Source organism: Leuciscus leuciscus (genome assembly GCF_965113295.1).
Source record: "Leuciscus leuciscus genome assembly, chromosome: 18".
In the NCBI taxonomy this organism is placed as follows: Eukaryota; Metazoa; Chordata; class Actinopteri; order Cypriniformes; family Leuciscidae; genus Leuciscus; species Leuciscus leuciscus.
In genome coordinates this window covers 24,896,653-24,912,082 of record NC_138742.1, presented here as the reverse complement: position 1 = coordinate 24,912,082, position 15,430 = coordinate 24,896,653, and the positions used below count along the sequence as shown (strand labels likewise).

The 15,430-nt window shown below is 38.7% G+C and overlaps 1 protein-coding gene across 2 annotated transcripts in view; it reads right to left on the bottom strand.

The window, feature by feature from the left end:
- Nucleotides 1-15,430, bottom strand: part of slc2a4rg (SLC2A4 regulator) — a 67,154-nt gene that overhangs the window by 19,603 nt on the left and 32,121 nt on the right. For both annotated transcript variants that reach the window (XM_082145169.1, XM_082145170.1), the window contains exon 3: nucleotides 7,451-7,551. In XM_082145169.1, coding sequence (XP_082001295.1) covers nucleotides 7,451-7,551 — 101 coding nt within the window. The remainder of the gene's footprint in view (nucleotides 1-7,450; nucleotides 7,552-15,430) is intronic.

Here is a 15,430-nt window from a genome sequence, read left to right as displayed (position 1 = left end):
TTCATTCTCAAATAGCAACATCACACAAAGTTGAACATGTAAAGGACCATAATAGATCCTCTTTAATATAAGGCTGGTATCTTACCAAAGCAAAATTGTATCTATCCAAACCTATACCGCAATTATTATTTGAAGGCTAGTCCAATTTCTGTTAAAGTAAACATGACATATATGCCAAGATTTCCTTTCTCTCACAGAATCCAGGAAATTTGGCATTAGACCTGGTGTGAATAGTATTTATTTGTTTGTGATTATTTTATACTGTTTAGTCACTTTGCGTTGATGAGAAGATACAAAGAAGAAGAAGAAGAAGAAGAAGAAGAAGAAGAAGAAAGATAGCACACAACACTGGATCAAGAAAAAATAACAGAGGCACACTAAAGCCATTGTGTTATTTCATTAATGCGTGATAGAAATTGGTTTCAAACGTTGTTTTGTTGCCTGAGGCAGTTTTAGTCAAAGAAATGTTTTTTAAATTGCAACACATGACCTTGTTTACACTAATGAATGTAGAAATTTCCAACTTATGTTACTGCTTCAGTAAATGTGTTTATAACTCATTTATCAACTCATTTGTTAAAATACAATAGTTTCAATGTATTAAAATGTAAAATGTAAAATCATTCAAATGTAACACTTTTCAATAAGTGTTAAAGTAACACTTTACAATAAGGTTCAATTCATTAACATCAGTCAGTTTATTAGGTATCAACTAACTAACAATGATCTACATTTTACGCAGCATTTATTAATATACACACACCAAAAAATCCTGGGTTTTTTTTCAATCCAAACACTGTTTTTTGGGGAGCTATTTTTGTTTGGGTATGTTTTGTGTTACCCAGTTCCTGGGTCAGACGTAACAACCCAGCGGTTGAGTTATTTATCGCAGGCTTTTTGCATCCTCTTCAAGAGAGAGTTGAAGCGCCATCCAATTGGTGCATTTCTTCTGTAGAATACAGGTATATTTTATTTTATCTCTAAAATGGTTACTTGGTAATCATTTCATTTTATGCAAAGCAACATACAGGGACGTTAGCAGTTAGCAGATGAAGTTAGCAGTTCCCCCGTCAAACACGATTACAGCTCCGGCACGAGAACCAGCGCCGTTACGGTGGAAACACTATAACAGAGACTGGTCAATTGCACTTGAATTACTTCTAAATGTTTCATTTTTACTTCTGATGTTTGTTTAAATGTAGGCAATATTGTATAATCTACATATTAAAAACGGTATAAAATGTGCTACACTGTAAATATGATTTGGTTGTGTGGAATACTTTATAAAAGTTTAGAGTATTTAAGTTAATCTTTAGGCACTAATTCATGAATGAAGTAAAAAAAGATTAAAAAAAAGGTTGTTTTAAACCCGGTGAACGTGATTTCACCAAGTAGTACTAACTTCCAAGTAGTTCTGATGTGGAACAACATACCAATCAGATTTGAGGGATAGGTTTACAGTTAATGTCATAGGCGTACAACAAGGGTTAGGGGCTTATACACCATTCTTATTCACCTATCATTTCCCACTGATTTTAGGGATAAGTTATGGGTAGGGTAAGGTTTAGGGGTAGGGATAGGGTTAAGACTGTTTTTGGACAGGAATGTTGTCGCAGGATCGGCAATGTTGATCTTGGAACATGTATTACTTGGCAAAATCACAGTGACCTTTTAACCTAGTGTTTTTTTTAAATGTATAAAGTTTAAAGTTATTTTATAATTATACTGGTTATGGTCCTGAACAAACTAACTTAAACAACTAAATCACTACGCTTAAAGACATGTAACACAACCTTGAGCAACAGTTCAAGCTGTGCTGACCTTCAATGACTCCAAAAGGGCAAATCACCTCCATTTCATGACACTTGACCTCTTAGGATAATGGTCTGGGTTCTTCTAGCAAGCGTGCACTTGCGGTTTAGCAAATGTTTTTCATTCAAAGTGGCTTACAGTGCAGTAATTACAGGAACCGACTCTCTGGAGTACCATGATTTAAAGGTTAAGTGTTAGGCTCAAGGGCACAAAAGTGACAGGAAAGAATTGTAATTTAAGTAGCCCTACACAGTTTGACTCACTGACTCCAAGTCACTGTTTAACATCCCACTCAGGTCAGCAGTGATGCCTTAGAAGAACCATTCTTGGTTCCCCAAAGAACCTTTCAATGAACAGTTCTTAAAGAACCATTTTTTTTCTTACTGCGAAGAACATTTTAATAATCTCAAGAACCTTTTTCCACTATAAAGAACCTTTCATGCACTTGAAAGGTTCCATTGATGTTAAAGTTTCTTCATGGAACAATCAATGCCAATGAAGAACCTTTATTTTTAAGCGTGTAGTTTCTGCTTCAGTCCTGTATGAAGATTGATGTACCATTGTTCGATTTTTGTTTCGCCACATGAGTGTTTTACTGTGGTGTAATCCATTTCACATAAACCTAAACTGTGGTTGGTCGCTTATAAGTCCGTCAGACAGTCTTGGCGAGAACAAGCTGCCTTGAGGAGGGCCTTATGCTGCTAGTCATTAGGCTACATTAATCTATACTGAGCTACCGGTAGCAGGCCATATTTATTTAGTCCTGGTGGGGAGGAAAATGACTCTTGTCTTTTATTTGTGCAGCCACCAGGATACAGTATAATAAGTCTTTAATTTCCCAGATGGGCAATGTGTTTGCATTAAATATAAAAAAAAAATTACAATGCAAAATGAAAAACACACAAAATCCAATCCCAAGGCCAATGTCCTAGATTAAATAGTAATGGAGAGTAAGGAAAGCTATGCCACTTTTTACTTAAATTGTCCTCTAGGCAAGAGTAATGAGATATAATAATATTTCAGGATATGTGCCTTCAACTGAAAGCTTCTATATCAAAGTGACAGAAATATTAGTTATACAAACATAAACACGAGAAAAACGATGTAATGTCCAGTGTCATTTTAACTCTTTCCCCGCCAGCATTGCAGTTGCCAGCCAAAGCCAGCATTTTGTTTTACATTTTCACAAAATTTTAATGGCCCCAAGAATATTTTGTTGTATGTATATCTAAACATAAAATATATCAAAAGAAAGAATAGACCAACCCAGTTTTATTCTATCTCAATGCATTATTTTTTTTTATCAACACTTGAATGTGGGTAAGTTTCATAAATAAAATAAACATTTTGGCAAAAAGCTGAGAAAAACACATTTTTGTCAAAGACTACATTCAGATCGGATAATTCAGAACAATGATAGAAAATACACATAGATGGAGTAGATTGAGCTTCCAAAGCTTCACAGTCCTATAGCTTGTCACATTATATTCAGCCTAGTTTCATTATCATGGACTTTTAGTTTGTTTTCATGTTCATCATGTGTTCCTTTTGTTCGGTTTTCCCGCTCCTCATTATTAGTTCATACGTGTCAGCTGTGTTCTATTTATCATCCTCATTTGTGTTTGCTATATAAGTTGGTCCCTCACATTCATTCTTCTGTCTGATCACTGTTATGTGTAAGTGTGTGTTGCGCAACCTGTTTGCCTGTCTTCTGGATTATTATTATTATTAAAACATTGTATTGGAAATGATCATCTTCTTTGTCTGCCTTCCTGCAACCCACCGTGACCAATGATCGGACCGCCCCAATATGGACGAACAGGCAAGTTTATCGTCCAGGTTCAGAACCATGATTTATTTTCTTTTGTCAAGAGTTTTCTTTGTTTGGCCGTCACTAGCTCCCTGGACGACAAAACCCTGAAGACCTTGTTCTGGATCGGGGCAACCTTCCACCATCCTATTGACCTCCCAGACACCACAGGTCTGAACTGGAAGGAGACCGTCATCAGGTGTCTGGAGAGTGTCGCGCCCTGATCCAGAGCACTGCCCGTTTCACAACCGCGGAGAAGTCACGTGAGCCCCCCGCAGACCTGACCAGGGGTGTGAGCCCGAGACACCAGCGGCCGAGGGAACTGAGACAGAGGACTGGCTGATAGACTTCGACAGGGACTTGTCAACTCCCACCCTATCCCACCTGCTATCTGAATGATCTGTTTTACTCAAAGAGAACTGGGAATTAATTTTTGCTTTATCCAGTGTGTGAACTGTGTCATGATTACCTTTGTTCTCTCAAGTCTTGTTTCATCGGCAGCACCACAGAGCTCAGCCAGTCCTCCAGTCCCATTGCTGCCGGATGCTTGCAGCCCTGCGCCGTCTCCGGGAGTCCCTGCATTGACGTCGAGCCGCAGGTCGAGCAACCACCAGCAGCCCCTATCCTGGACGATCATTCGGCTCCGCCTCTTGCCTCGGATCCCTTCACTCCATCTCGTCCCACCGACCTGTCAGCTCCGTCTTGGCTCCTCCCACCTTCGCCTCCACCAGAGACCCTCAGTCTAGTGGCTCCTCCAGATTCCCTCATCCCACCGGCTCCCCCTTGGTCAGTCGTCACACCACTTCCACCACGGACTTGCGGGCCATCCGTTGCGCTTCGTCCCTCCACCCCTTTGGCTGTAGCAGGTTCCTCCTTCCCGTCGGCATCGCCTCTATCCTCACTCACACCGGCTCCACCTCAGCCCTCGGGTACTCTGGCTCCAACTACGATGCTCATCGCCGCGACATCACCTGGGTCTCCTGCACCAGCCCTCGGTCTGCGCCTGCGGATCCACCGGCTCGGTCTCCGTCGGTCGTCCCACAGTTCTCATCAGCCTCGTCACCATCTGGACTCCTCCCTCTCTCGAGTCCGCCGTGGTCTGTCGGCACTGAGGAGCTCTGAATCTGTGCTTGAGGACCATCTCCACCGTCATCGCCAGGGGATCATCGTCCTCCCATCACCAGCCCTGTCTTCTGGATTATCATTAAAACATTGTATTGGAAATGATCTTCTTCTTCGTCTGCCTTCCTGCAACCCACCGTGACATAGCTCTTCCTGGGTCGACATTTTTTTCGGTAACATTAGCAGTTTTGATTTATATGCTGTTTAATGTTATTTTACACATGCATCTGCTTACATATGACATCGCTTGTTTCTGCTTCTTCACCAGTGTTTTGAACTGGAGATTCTGTACTCTTTCAGAAGATGTGTAATAGCGTATAACAGTGAAAACACGGAAAGCCGGAAAATTGCGTCAATGGCAGTGAAAAAGTCTTATTTTGCTGCATTCTCATTTTCATAGAGGAAAAGGTTTAATCACTGAACCTCTACAGCGGCATATGAGGCACCCTTTCTAAGTATATAATCAAGTGACAAATATTATGTACACTACTGATCAAAAGTTTGGGCTAAGTGAGAATTCATAATGTTTTTGAAAGAAGTCTCTTGCTGCATTTATTTGATGAAAAATACAGTAGTACCACGTAGCAGATCTAGGCAGGTGGTGCTGGGGAGGCGGAGGGCTGGAATACTAATTTGCATAGCATGCAGTGACAGTGTATTCGTTTGGATTGGTTATAAAGGGAATTGACAATATGTGAAATCAATTAGCTGAAAACATAATACTGAATGAACCAATCAGAACACCAATAGAGTTTAATGGCTGAACAATTCATTAATTTCTTTCAAAAATATAAAATAGTCAGTTTTACTGATTCCAAACTTTTGAACGGACACCCCAATCTCCCCTATATTAACAATAAAGCATTAATAAATAAACTGTTCATCCACAATCCATCATTGATGTAGCCTAATGTTGGCCAACTAAAATAGTACAATATAAAACCAGAGAAGGTCGGCTAAGACCACATGATAGCTGATGATTTGAGTAACTCAATAACTGAAGCAACAAACGAGAGGGAAATCCTCCATGGAAAAAGTTCAGGGGATCCATTAAAACAGTCTGTTCCTTCCAAGACACAAATGTAAGGGACTGTGGAGTGACACAGCTTAAGAATACTCTCACTTTTCATTTTGTTCTAGAATCTCTGAAAAGGTCAGAACAAACGCAATACAAGAACGCTTTCACCACAGTCCAGTTAACATTAAAAATCCTGCTCTTCAAAAAAGAACAATCTTTGGCTTGACTTCTTGAAGGAATAGTTCTGTTCAACAAATCAGTTGATCCAGTTCACAAAAATGATCCCTTTTTTAAGTTTGATTCACTGACTCCAAGTCAGTGATTAAACTTGAGATTAAGCTTTTGAAGCTTGAAAGCATTAGTACCCAATTATTCTAACGGCATGGAAAAGAGCAACCGCTATATTACTCAAAACATCTTCGTTTGTGTCATATGGGTTTGGAACAACATGAGGGTGTTATTTTCATTCAAGGACAAAACAAGTTTTTGATTCAAAGTCTAATAAAACAAATGCGAGAGCTTAAGCACTTCTACTGCTGCACAATGTCTTTTGTCTTTTCTTCTGAAAATCTGTCAGCATACTTTTGGTTTTGGAAGCCCTGAGCTAAAGGACGGACCAGTCGCTGCACTTACAAACCCATTCAAAAGCAAGTCTGGGTTTCCTTTCATCATGCTAAAGGGGACATAAAATGGAAAACAGGCCTTTTCTTGCTCTTTTTAAATATGAGTCCGATGACCATGTAGACCTATGATTATATTCATATAAAACTCATTTCTACACAGACTATTTTGTGAAACAAATCTGCCAAAACATCCCGTTTAGAAATCTTTGTGGCTATGGCGTTATTTTGTAGTCACATTTACAACAGCTAGTCTAATGAACTAATGTGTGAACTACACTGGTATGCTGAGATTAGCCAATCATAACAGAGGCCATTTACATCCAGAAGTCTTAAAGGTACAGTAGGGAATTGTGCTCTTATAAACTATTGCTAACTCAAACTTTCTGGGGAAATGTTTTTAGATAAAAACTGAAAGAGTTGTCGGAAGCTTAGTGATGGTGACTTTGAAGTCGAGCGACTGTGGTGTAGTTTCGTTCATAGCCTACATTTAGCTTTCACTTTTGGTGACTGCATTTAGGCTTCCAAATTCATAAAAGTTGTGTTCATCTGTGATATTTATCTTGATTGCCAAAACGTGTAGTAGTAAAAGTCATAAACTTTTGTTGATCACAGATCATGTTTTTTTAGATAATTAAAAATTCGATGAAAGAAAACCTATTGGGTTTTTATCAAGGGAACCAGTGTGATGCGAAATGCCGTTTGGCCTACAAAGTGACGTCATACCTGCACCACTCTATTCACCAGCAACACTGGCTCAACCAATGTTGTGAGTTTGGGGCGGGACGATCAGTTTGAAATGGAATGGACTGGTTCCATTAGAAGACGGTGTTCGAAAACAACCATTATTTTTGCAATTCTGTTTAGTGGGACAGAAATCATACACTTCATTAAAGCCATTTTCTATATAAATAAAATAAAATTGGAGAAAGCAGGAGTTCTTTTGGGCACTTATGGAGGTTCAGAGCTTGATTGACAAGCTGCCACTCAACCTGAACGTTCTGGGATCTATCAGTTAACTGGGAGTCGAGCACTAGCATGGTAGATGGGGTCAGAGCGGAGTTTAACCTGAGGCACTGGAGGAAGGGTTGAGCACCAACGGGCTGGTGGACAGTGTGGTCAGGACGGTGGCAGCCATCACTTCTTTATCAGCATGACCAGAAGGCCTCCTGTTAAAAGAGAGAGAGAAAAGAGGTTTAAAAGACCCGGATCAGCTGAAACCAATTACGTCAAGCAGACCCAGATGTTTAGCGCACTCTCACACCAACATAAAACATCACACATTTGTTAGGTGGGTTGCCCGGCCCGGCATCGCTCTCTTTCTCTCTCTGCCTAAGCGGCGTTCTCTCTCTTCCCACAGTAAACACGTCTCTCGGCCGTATCGCAGCTCCCTACTGCGCTGAACTCATCACGGGTAATGGAAAATTCCAGCGCTGTAATAAACACTAACGCTCGGCCTCTGGTGTATGCCCACACAGCACAGCTCCATTATCAACTGTATTTATTCAGCGTGTGTGTGGGAGAGAGTTTACTCATGTTTGTAAATCAACACCAGGATTTAGTGTGCAGTTGAATGAAATGCTCTGTTAACTGTTTAGTGTCTTGCTCACAGGTGAGATTCAACTATGAGCTGTGTATTTATATAGTACGCGCATGATTGATGGCTGTTATATTGGATTGCAGTGAAAGGGAGAGGGGAAAAGGGAGGGAATGTGGGAGAACAGAGAGAGGAGAGGGAGTTAGCAGACACTACATTTAAATATTTACGCAAATTAACAAATGTTTAAATACGATTACTGTACATGATGAGACTGATGCCAATGCAAAAGTGGCATATTGGTTCAACAAACACAACTACACAACATTAAACATGTGATACGATGTTAGAAATGTGTCTCTTAATAATAATGTAACTTCTTGTACAAAGGGATCACTGCTGCCAGGCCATTAGATGGCGATGAAAAACTATAGACTGAACATGTAACACGCATGTGCGTGACATCATCGTCTTCAGAGATTCACGTTTTTGTTGTTTACACGAGATGGTCCTCACTGCAGAACAGGGAGGAGTCGGATCCAGATCCAACTCCTCCCACCTTACTAGGCTTGGGTATCGAGTATCGAGTATCGATTGGAACCGGGACTAGCTTTGCGATTTTCCCGGAATCGTTCAAAAGTTTAAATTTCGATTCCTAGTTTCGATTCACAGTCCGCCGACCGGAAGAAGATACCGCTGTCTAAGTCATTTCTAGCCCTATTCTGAACTGAAGTAACTAATCGATTTCAAACTGCCAAATGTTAATTCGCTGACACTTTAGTTAAACATTTGTAACGTACACACGGCATGGTAAATGCGTGTACTGGCACAGGTGTAAGCGTATATTGATTGTTATGCTAAACTGCGAACCACACAGCGTCTCATAAAATGTATTTAGAGCAAACAACCCTGACGTTAAACCTTAAAAACGTACTTATATGATGTTTTCTTATTCTTCGGTATCTTGCAAGTTGCAACCATATTCTCTCGTCCTCTGCTTGTCCGTTTGAAAACTGCGCGCGATGCCGGCGAACGTAAAAAAATATATATTCATGAAAACACATTTACACATGCAGAGCTGCCAACTCTCACGCATTCACCGTGAGACACACGCAATTGACACTTTTCACACGCTCTCACGCCACACATCCATTTTCTCACGCACAATAAAATCGCGAAGCAAAGAGGACACGGAGACCGACAGACAGAGCAGTTACTTTATGATATTCTGTCAATTTTATTACGAAATTCAAACAATAAATACCGTTTTGGCGCTTGTAAATGTGACGTGACAGATCCCTAGCGCACGTGAACCGATCATCTCGACTAGCAGCTAATAGTAAAAAAACACGAACACTGTTGAAAGATACAGTAGGCTACAACGTACCTAAATGTATATTCCTCATACATAATATCGATCAATCAGTGTTTTTTATCAGCGTGAAGAGGTCAATAACATAGCTGGAGAACAATTATGTCATATTTACCTCAGGAAAGCCATTTAATGAACATATAGGCTATAGCACATAGTTGGCAAGAAAAAAGCTATAGAGAGTATTTTGCTAAATATGTGTACTATATTACATATTTATTATATTTGTACTTATATCATTAAATAAAGTTGTTATTATAATTAAAAAAACGCATTATATTTAATTTGAGTTATTTTTAACCTTCAATAATACTGCCAGCTGATAGGGCTCTCTGTATGTTCACAGCATTAGGTGAGTTGTTTTTTTCTTGAGAAAAATTAACGCCTATCTTGAGTACCTAATATTTATCCAAATGACTCAATATTAAATCAAATCACAATAATTTAATTGAAATGAAATAATAAAAAAGCGTAGCTTACCAGAAATTGTAACATGTAAACATTGTAACATGTTGTCACTAAACCTAATACAATTCAGTTTAGTTACTAAAATGTTAGTGACAATCACAATACAATACACTTATTGTGATGCAAATTTTTTTATATTTCAGTTGATGGAGAAGGTCAGACTATTTCCTTCAGAAAGACCGTTGATTAGCTAGCTCATTTAAAATGTCCTAAAAAAGGTTGTTTAAAATAGATTTGATATTTATATTGTAGTTGAAAACAGCCCTGTGAGAAATTCATAGTAAATTTCATAAAAAGTAAAAAGTTCATAGAATTAAAATTGATCTAAACTTTTTTTTACCCTGCCTCTTAAAAGAATCGGAATCGAGAATCGTTAGGAACCGGAATCGAAACAAGGAATCGGAATCGGAATCGTTCAAATTCAAACGATACCCAACCCTACACCTTACATATACCTAAACCTACCCATCTCCACCCCCTGATCCCTAAACCCACCCCTAAACCTACCAAATCTCCACCCCTTATATCTGGATCCAACTCCGCCCCCCGGATCTCATGTACTGCATTGAGGTGCTACTGGTTTACACGGAAACCCATTTTCAAAACGTAGCGTTTTTCAGGCACCCAAAACGCTGTTGTCGTGTAAACCAAAAAAATCAAGGACCACTATGGAAAAAAGTGAATGCAACTTTATTGTGTTATCCTTGGCAAAGAAGTTGTAACAATATTGTATTGCTACTTTTATGTCAAGTAAACTCAAACTCAAACCTCAACAAACGGCCAAAACGCATAAAAAGTTTGACGTTTTTAGTTGAAAACGGTGTTGTGTAAATACAGTTGTCAATCCAGAAATGTTGCAGTGTATTTAGCAGCATGAAAAACTAAACTGTATTCAGATTGTGAATGAGTTTAAACAGAAAGCATGATATTTTCAAAAACCTATGATTTTTTTTTTGCGAAGAAAATTTTGCCTTTTTCGAAAGCATGATATTTTCGTTTTTGCTTTATTAAACAAAAACACGTTCTGTGTGAACCGTTCCTAGGTTGTCTAAAGCGTTCTAAAGCGCAAGCTTGCTGAATTATGCACCCGTTATAATAAAAAATGCGGTTAATTTTTGGTAATTGAAATAAAGCAAAAAAATATAAATATTAGACGAAAAACTTAAAAAAGAAAATTAGAAATGTTGCCTCGGCAACTAACTGAAATAAATACAATTAAGTTGAAGTACCTAAATTTAAAAAACTAAAATTAATACAATAGTACATAACAAAATTACTAACATTTAAACTAAAAACTGAAAATATAAAAATAAAAGCTAATTCAAAATACAAACTATACAGTATTAGTATATAAATAATACTCATATAAAACTGTATGGAACCAATAATGTGAATGTCCATATCTGACTTAAGATTATCAGTAAATAATGATTTAAATTTGGGTCTGTTAATCTCACAAAGTTACAGTTTGACTTATATATATATATATATAATGCAAAAGTCACATGTACCACTTTTATGTTTTATATATATATATATATATATATATATATATATGTTTTTTCTGTGGGAAAAAATATTTTATATATATATATATATATATATATATATATATATATATATATATATATATATATATATATATATATATATATATAAAATATAGACACATAATTTTCCCACAGAAAAAACAACAGCATGAGAGTGAATGAATGAAATGTTCAAGTTTTTTTTGGGTGACCTACTCCTTAAAAAACAATGACCTATTTCAACATTTGTAATTATGTAATCTTTTTTGAGAAAAAGAGATTTGAGGGTTATAGAGCTGCTCTGGTAATGAGATTCTTCCCTCCGTCTGATCTGCTCCACCCTGAACACAGCAGCGCTGATCTAAGAACAGAAACCGACACAATGCTAAGCTGTGTCTCTGTGTTATATAATCAAAAAAATCCCACTCACACTCCCTCGTATTCCCTCATATTCCGGGCTTTTACCCCCTCCCTGCCCCGCTCTGGCAGCCCAACCAGAGCAAACTGGTTTGGAGTCGCTCTGAAAGCCAAGCCCAGATACTTGGCAGGGCTGTCAAACTTTTTTTCCTTTATCTGGGTCAACTTCCAAAAATCTTTCTATCGCTGCAAAAAAGAAGAAGAAGAAGAAGAAAACAGAACAAAAAAAAAAAGAAAAGCAAGCAGTGGATTAGAAGCAGACAGAATAAGGAACATAAATAAAATATGAAGGTTTTGCCTCGTTTTTAGAGAGAAGAGAGAGAAATGGCAGAGACAGATTTATGCGGAAAGAAAACCGCACAGTTTTGGAAAAGAGGAGAGGAGAAACTGCTTCTAGAGGCGAAGAAATGACACACATTATAGATTAGGGCAGTATGCTGGTTTTATTACTCTGTCTGTGTGTGTGTGTGTGTGTGTGTGTGTGTGTGTGTGTGTGTGTGTGTGTGTGTGTGTGTGTGTGTGTGTGTGTGTGTGTGTGTGTGTGTGTGAGTGTGAGTGTGAGTGTGAGTGAGTGAGTGTGAGTGAGTGTGAGTGTGAGTGTGAGTGAGTGAGTGAGTGAGTGAGTGAGTGAGTGAGTGAGTGAGTGAGTGAGTGAGTGCGTGTGTGTGTGTGTGTGTGAGTGAGTGAGTGTGTGTGTGTGTCAGTGTGTGTGTGTGTGTGTGTGTGTGTGAGTGAGTGAGTGAGTGAGTGAGTGTGTGTGTGTGTGGTCAGTGTGTGTGTGTCAGTGTGAGTGTGTGTGTGTGTGAGTGAGTGAGTGAGTGAGTGAGTGAGTGAGTGAGTGAGTGAGTGAGTGAGTGAGTGAGTGTGAGTGCGTGTGTGTAACTGTGTGAGTGCGTGTGTGTGTGTTGCTTTCAAATATAATTTTCTGCATATATGTTCTTATGTAATACCAAAATTCAGCCTCGGAGACATAAGCCACATCCAGTGAGTGTTTTGATCTAGACTGTCAGAAACAGAACTGCAAACACACCTACATATTCACACTGAACAAATGCATCACACACACATTTAATTAGCTATCTAAATTAAGACTAGATAGACTGTGTTTTTATGGAATTCATTATAATTACTACATTACATATTTGCATTATGCATGCAATACAATACATAGTTTATTGCATTCCATAACATTATTGACTCTATTTATGAATAGTTTCTGCAAATGAGAATGTCTCTAGACTAATTGCAGTTATTTTTTATGTTTAATTGAACTAATTACATAAATTTACCAATATATCTACACAGGGATTATGCTTTTATTGTTGCTGAAGAAAAACTTCAGAAATCATTCTAATATGTTGATTTGCTGCTCTTATTATTATCATCAATATTTTTGTGAAAACCATGATACATTTGTTCAGGATTCATTAATGAATGGAAAGTTCAAAAAGCATTTATTTGAGATAAAAAAAAAATATGCATCATTGCTGAATAAAATGTATAACATATTTTATGTGCTGGATAAAATTCGTCAGATTTAGCCAACTCCTAGTGACTATTTAGACTATTTCGCACCAAAAAAGTGAATCCACACACTCAAAATGATTTGGTAAAGAGAGCGAGCGGGAGGATATCACAGACTCAGGCGGATTTCAGCAACAACAGTTTTCTCTGAACGTTTTCCCTCCCACTCTCTTTCTCTCACACTCACACACTGCCTGCCTTCCTGCCTTCCCGCTTCTCCACGCTTTTCCCGAAAAAGCTCTTTATCACATTCAGCTGCATGATTCATACTTTACCATATTCACACACACACACACACACACACACACACACACACACACACACACACACACACACACACACACACACACACACACACACACACACACACACACACACACACACACACACACACAGAGGGACTTAGTAAATCTGTGAATGTGTATGTGTGTCTGTGTGATAAATCGGACTTACTGGAACCTAGATCGCAGAGCTCCAGTCTAATGTAAGTGTGTGTGTGTGTGTGTGTGTGTGTTACTGTTATCAATGAAGCCACATGCTCTAATCACTCTACTCAACACATCTGCAGGCCTGTGTAACACTGTGTCTAGATTTTAAGAGAGCAGAACCACACAATACTAGACAACTCTCTTTACACATGAAGCGGTCTACACTTGATTATAATGGGATTGATCTAGTTTGGTCGCATCACGGTGGTCATTAGCAAAGCGGACACTGTAAATGTGTGTGTCCACAACATCGACCCAAGGACATCTAAACAAACCAAAAAGAGGACGTGATGTCACAAGATTCGAGCCTAAAAAGGACAGAATGCTGAAGCATATCTGTTTTTCTCGTCTCAGTCATGATGTTGCCATCACAGTTCGGTACAGGCGTTTTGAACACAGGCTCCTCGCAGCAGATCTTCGTGTGTGTGTGTGTGTTGTGTGTGACGGACGATTTTCCTGACGCTGTTTTCACTCCTTTACACGTTTTATGAGCTCTTCACGAGTTCTCAGCTGGTACACACATACACCAAGCGCATTGAGCCCAGCTCACAGCATTGTTTAGGATGTTCGGTAAGTGGGACCAAAAGAACCAAGAGAACCGAACTACAAGTGTGAGCAAGGAGCTTACCGTAAACGACTCCGACTAAGATTTATGATTCCGTGTTCTGACCTCATAAGTGCTCATACCAGTAATTCTGTTCTTCGTTCACACACAGAATCATACCGATATTTTACTGGTAATGTTTTTTTACCGGTACTTTACCGGTACCTTCTCGTACTTGGAAATTGCCAGAACTGCTTTACTGGTATTTTTGAAAGGGTCCCGTTCAACACATGATCTCTCAACGGTAATTTACCAGCACAGACTGTGTGTGTGACAGGGGATAGTAATTCAATCACTGGGCCACAACTGTAAAAACTGGCCTGTCCCTGTGAATTTAGCAAAAGCTTGGTCGCAGGGCTTGTTTGTATTCCCTCTGAAACAAAATACACATCTATGGTCACATTACTCCAATCTAAATCCCACAACCCTGAGGAAATGAAGTAAAGACCATGAATAAAGAGCATCTCTGCTTGTGTTTTTTCTCCTGGTTAGCTCTAGGTTATATTAGCTGTGAAGAGCAGCTGTGGTTTGTGTTGTGTTATAGCTATGTGCCATTGTTACAAAGCTGTGATGTGGCGGCTTGATGAAAACAGATTTTTTTTTTGCGGACTCTGGTGAGAGGCGGTCTGTCAACACAACCGAAGTTTTCTGTTCAGTAAGTAAAACGATCTCAAAGAAGCCATTTAAGTTGACCAGAGCACTTTCTATGGGTCTGTTTTGCCTGTTTTGAAGCTTAACAACACCAGTCTTTTGTCCACTTTCATTTGTGAAGAAAAGAGAAAACAGGATATTATTCCAAAACTCACCTCTTGTTCTAATGCTCCTATGGAAGAAAGTAAGAACATGAGAGTAAATGATGAGAGAAATTTTACAAACCATAAATAAATAACCAAATATTTCCATAAGACGGGTAATTATGCAAAATATAACAGTGAGCAATCAAAATGGCTATTTGACAAGTTATAACTGCTGAATTGACTCTTAGAAGAAAAGGTTATACAGAACCTCAAAGGGTTCTTTCAGGCGCTTCATCTATAATACCTTTTAGGGGTTCCCATCATTTTTTTCCCAAAATTCTATTAATACAATTATTTTATTTTTTTTCACAA